This window comes from Scylla paramamosain, unplaced genomic scaffold (genome assembly GCF_035594125.1).
Source record: "Scylla paramamosain isolate STU-SP2022 unplaced genomic scaffold, ASM3559412v1 Contig3, whole genome shotgun sequence".
Classification (NCBI taxonomy): domain Eukaryota; kingdom Metazoa; phylum Arthropoda; class Malacostraca; order Decapoda; family Portunidae; genus Scylla; species Scylla paramamosain.
In genome coordinates this window covers 265,001-270,000 of record NW_026973668.1, presented here as the reverse complement: position 1 = coordinate 270,000, position 5,000 = coordinate 265,001, and the positions used below count along the sequence as shown (strand labels likewise).

The following is a 5,000-nucleotide window of genomic DNA, read 5'->3' as shown; positions in this document are numbered from 1 at the left end:
GAATGGAGGAAGAGGTGGAGGAGAGGAGAGGAGAGAGAATGGAGGAAGAGGTGGAGGAGAGGAGAGGAGAGAGAATGGAGGAAGAGGTGGAGGAGAGGAGAGGAGAGAGAATGGAGGAAGAGGTGGAGGAGAGGAGAGGAGAGAGAATGGAGGAAGAGGTGGAGGAGAGGAGAGGAGAGAGAATGGAGGAAGAGGTGGAGGAGAGAGGAGAGAGAATGGAGGAAGAGGTGGAGGAGAGGAGAGGAGAGAGAATGGAGGAAGAGGTGGAGGAGAGGAGAGGAGAGAGAATGGAGGAAGAGGTGGAGAGGAGAGAGAATGGAGGAAGAGGAGGAGGAGGAAGACAAAATAAGAGGGAGAACAAGAGGACAAGAAGAGAGAAAGACAGGAGGAGGAGGGAGACAGATGAAAAGGAGGAATAAGAAGAGGAGAGAAAGAAGATGGAGAAGAGGAACAAGGTAAGATGAAGAAGAAGAAGAAGAAGAAGAAGAAAAAGAAGAAGAAGAGGAGGAGGAGGAGGACACACACACACACACACACACACACACATATATACTGCAAAAACTACAATTAACTAATATAAACTAACTAAAATACATAGATTCTTCACAAATATACTTAGAAAATACTTAAACTGGCATTACTCAATTGAATTACAAACCTGACTTGATAAAGACTTACTCAGACAAGCAAGTCACACAAGAAAATACACAATACACAAACATACATAGAGAATCTTAATTAAAATGTCAAAATTACAACAATAGAATTTTAAAACGCAGTATGATTTGATTGTAGGGACGTGTGTGTGTGTGTGTGTGTGTGTGTGTGTGTGTGTGTGTGTGTGTGTGTGTGTGTGTGTGTGTGTGTGTGTGTGTGTGTGTGTGTGTGTGTGTGTGTGTGTGTGTGTGTGTGTGTGTGTGTGTGTGTGTGTGTGTGTGTGTGTGTGTGTCCGAAATGCATCAAATCTTTACTGTGTTTTTTTATAATATACAAACAAAATTAACAAGAAATATTAAAGGGAATACAAATTGATACCTGGCTTTTCATATGTAGGTGAATTAATTAGACCAGAACCTACAAACGGCAGGATTATACATAATTAATTCTGGTAGGCCTATTGAACTTTGTGGGAAACCAGAAAATTAACAGGAAAAAATGCTGAACATATAAAAATACAAAACATTTACCTGGCTGTTCGTACAAAGGTGGGGAAATTAATTAGAGACTAGGAGAGGCCTATTAAATCTTGTGGAAAAATGGGAAAATTAACAGGAAAAAATGCATTTAACATACAAAAACATTCACCTGTTAATACAAAGGTGGGAAAATTACTTAAAGACTAGGAGAGGCCTAAATCTGGTGGGCCTATTAAATTTTTAAGGAAATAAGGAAAATGAACAGGAAAAAATGCGTTTAACAAACAAAAATACTGAACATTTACCTGCCTGTTCATACAAAGGTAGGGAAATTAATTAGAGACTAGGAGAGGCCTAAATCTGGTAGGCCTACTATTAAATTTTGTGGGAAAATGGGAAAATTAACAGGAAGAAATGTGTTTAACATACAAAATTACAAAACAATTTACCTGGTTGTTAATACAAAGATGGGGAAATTACTTAAAGACTAGGAGAGGCCTAAATCTGGTAGGCCTATTAAATTTTGAAGGAAATAAGTAAAATTAACAACAGGAAAAAGGTGCATTTAACATACAAAAATACAAAATGTTTAACTGGTTGTTCATACAAAGGTGAGAAAATTAATTAGAGACTAGGAGAGGCCTAAATCTAGTTGGCCTACTATTAAATTTTGTGGAGGAAAATGGGAAAATTAACAGGAAGAAATGTGTTTAACATACAAAATTACAAAACAATTTACCTGGTTGTTAATACAAAGATGGGGAAATTACTTAAAGACTAGGAGAGGCCTAAATCTGGTAGGCCTATTAAATTTTTAAGGAAATAAGGAAAATTAACAACAGGAAAAAGGTGTTTAACATACAAAAATACAAAATGTTTAACTGGTTGTTCATACAAAGGTGAGAAAATTAATTAGAGACTAGGGGAGGCCTAAATCTGGTAGGCCTACTAAATTTTGTGGAGGAAAAAGGAAAATTAACAGAAAAAAGCATTTAAAATACAAAAATACAAAATGTTTACCTGGCTGTTCATACAAAGGTGAGGAAATTAATTAGAGACTAGGAGAGGCCTAAATCTGGTAGGCCTATTATTAAATTTTGTGGGAAAATGGGAAAATCAATGGGAAAAAATGCTTAACATACAAAAATACAAAAAATTACCAGTCTAAAAATACAAAGGTAACTTAATTAAGGTGAGACTGTAGAGCCTAAATATTTTGTATAGGCCTACTGTAGTCAACAATTTTATGGTGTATAGGAAAAATATGAGAGAGAGAGAGAGAGAGAGAGAGAGAGAGAGAGAGAGAGAGAGAGAGAGAGAGAGAGAGAGAGAGAGAGAGAGAGAGAGAGAGAGAGAGAGAGAGAGAGAGAGAGAGAGAGAGAGAGAGAGAGAGAGAGAGAGAGAGAGAGAAATTAGTAAAGACAGGACATGGCAGTGATAAAGATTTGTGACTAATAATAATAATAATAATAATAATAATAATAATAATAATAATAATAATAATAATAATAATAATAATAATAATAATGATAAAATACAAAAAACCCTGAGAGAGAGAGAGAGAGAGAGAGAGAGAGAGAGAGAGAGAGAGAGAGAGAGAGAGAGAGAGAGAGAGAGAGAGAGAGAGAGAGAGAGAGAGAGAGAGAGAGAGAGAGAGAGAGAGAGAGAGAGAGAGAGAGAGAGAGAGAGCTATCATTCAAAAATTACTAGCAAACAATGACTACCCTCACACACCTACAATAAACTAGACATAAAAAGAAACACACGTACACACACACACACATACACTGTCCGTACGTCCGTGTGTGTGTATGTGTGTGCGCGTATGGCTCCCTATGTAGTTAAGTGTATATATTAAAAAATATCGCCACCATTTAGTCTATAGTTTGGTACTGATGGCTAAATGCTATGGAGAGAGAGAGAGAGAGAGAGAGAGAGAGAGAGAGAGAGAGAGAGAGAGAGAGAGAGAGAGAGAGAGAGAGAGAGAGAGAGAGAGAGAGAGAGAGAGAGAGAGAGAGAGAGAGAGAGAGAGAGAGAGAGAGAGAGAGAGAGAGAGAGAGACAACAACAGTAGCAGCAGCAGCAGCAGCAGCAGCAGCAAGACACAAGAAGAAGAAGAAGCAAATTTTTATAAGGCCTCTTTAAAAACGTACGTACACACACAAACCCTACACACACCTACACATGTACGCGCAGCCACCCTCTAGCCCTGCCTGTGTGCGCGTAAACTCGACGCGCACACGAACGCACATAAACGCACACTTAGCATGGCAATGATAGAAAATAATGACAAGTAATATTCATAATGATAATAATATGATTTTTTTTGGGGTACATTGTCTAAATATTGAATTAAATTGTTTCTTTTTAATTTTTTTCTTTCTAATAATGGAAAATAATGATAAATAATGATGATAATGATGATAATAGGACTTTTTTGGGGTAAATTGTCTGAATATTGCATTAAATTGTGGTTTTTTAATTTTTTTTCTTTCTAAATTCAAAAATAAATGGAATAATAATAATAATAATAAATAAATAATAATATAGTCTTTTTCTTTTTCTCTCTTTTTCTTCCTCTTCTTCCTTCTCTTCCTCTTCCCTCCTCTTCCTCTTCCTTCCTTCTCTTCCTCTTCTCTTTTTCTTCTATTCTTCATTTCTTCTTTATTTTCTTATTTCTTCCTGTTATTATTACTATTATTATTATTTTTTTCTTATTTTTTTACTTCTTGTTTCTTTTCTTCTTTTTTTTGGTCCATTTCTTCTCAATCTTCCTCTTCCTTCTTCCTCTTCCTTCTTCCTTCTTCCTCCTCCTCCTCTTCTTCTTAAACGGCACGGATTGTCTGAAAGAAAATAAAGATATATTCTCTCTCTCTCTCTCTCTCTCTCTCTTGGTGCAGTGTGAGAGAAGACAATGCAATAACAATAACAATAACAATAATAATAATAATAATAATAATAATAATAATAATAATAATAATAATAATAATAATAATAATTTGCTGACACGAATTTGCAAAAAAAACGTGTGTGTGTGTGTGTGTGTGTGTGTGTGTGCGCGTGAGTGTGTGTGTGTGTGCTAGACAACATAAAACACACACACACAAACAAACAAACAAACAAACAAAAAATAGAAAAAACAATAAAAAAAAATCACAAAAATAAGAAATCTAACAGCAAAACAACAACAACAACAACAACAACAACAACAACAACAACCACACAAACCACAATTACCATAACACCAGCAGCAGTGGCAGCAGTGGTGGTGGTGGTGGTGGTGGTGTAGGTAGTTAGCGGGAGTGGTGAGGGGAGGGTGTGTTGGTGGTGGTCCCCCCCACGCAGACTTGGTGGGGCTGTTCCCCTGAGACACACACTTGGGGGGAGGGGATATGTTAGGTTAGGTTAGGTTAGGTTAGGTTAGGTTAGGTTAGGTTAGAGAGAGAGAGAGAGAGAGAGAGAGAGAGAGAGAGAGAGAGAGAGAGAGAGAGAGAGAGAGAGAGAGAGAGAGAGAGAGAGAGAGAGAGAGAGAGAGAGAGAGAGAGAGAGAGAGAGAGAGAGAGAGAGAGAGAGAGAGAGAGAGAGAGAGAGAGAGAGAGAGATAGGTTAGGATAGACAGGGGGTTAAGTTAGGTTAGGTTGACAGGGAGTAGAGAGAGAGAGAGAGAGAGAGAGAGAGAGAGAGAGAGAGAGAGAGAGAGAGAGAGAGAGAGAGAGAGAGAGAGAGAGAGAGAGAGAGAGAGAGAGAGAGAGAGAGAGAGAGAGAGAGAGAGAGAGAGAGAGAGAGAGAGAGAGAGAGAGAGAGAGAGAGAGAGAGAGAGAGAGAGAGAGAGAGAGAGAGAGAGAGAGAGATAAAGCACTCCAAA

The 5,000-nt window shown here is 37.7% G+C and overlaps 1 protein-coding gene and 1 long non-coding RNA gene across 13 annotated transcripts in view; one reads left to right on the top strand and one right to left on the bottom strand.

Moving 5' to 3' along the window:
- The window catches only part of LOC135096206 (uncharacterized), a 1,662-nt gene extending 740 nt beyond the window's left edge, over nt 1-922 (top strand). The window contains exon 2 of the long non-coding RNA XR_010264630.1: nt 1-922. This exon is cut by the window's left edge and continues 47 nt beyond it. This is a non-coding gene — a long non-coding RNA (uncharacterized LOC135096206).
- LOC135096185 (flotillin-1-like) overlaps nt 833-5,000 on the bottom strand; it is a 26,156-nt gene continuing 21,988 nt past the window's right edge. For 8 of the 12 annotated variants that reach the window (XM_063997539.1, XM_063997541.1, XM_063997545.1 and 5 more), the window contains 2 exons: nt 4,373-4,511; nt 833-3,978 (listed from right to left, as the gene is read on the bottom strand). In XM_063997539.1, the coding sequence (XP_063853609.1) occupies nt 3,839-3,978; nt 4,373-4,511 (279 nt within the window). In that variant the 3' untranslated portion in view covers nt 833-3,838. The remainder of the gene's footprint in view (nt 3,979-4,372; nt 4,512-5,000) is intronic. The other 4 variants (XM_063997550.1, XM_063997551.1, XM_063997553.1 and 1 more) reach the window with 1 other exon arrangement.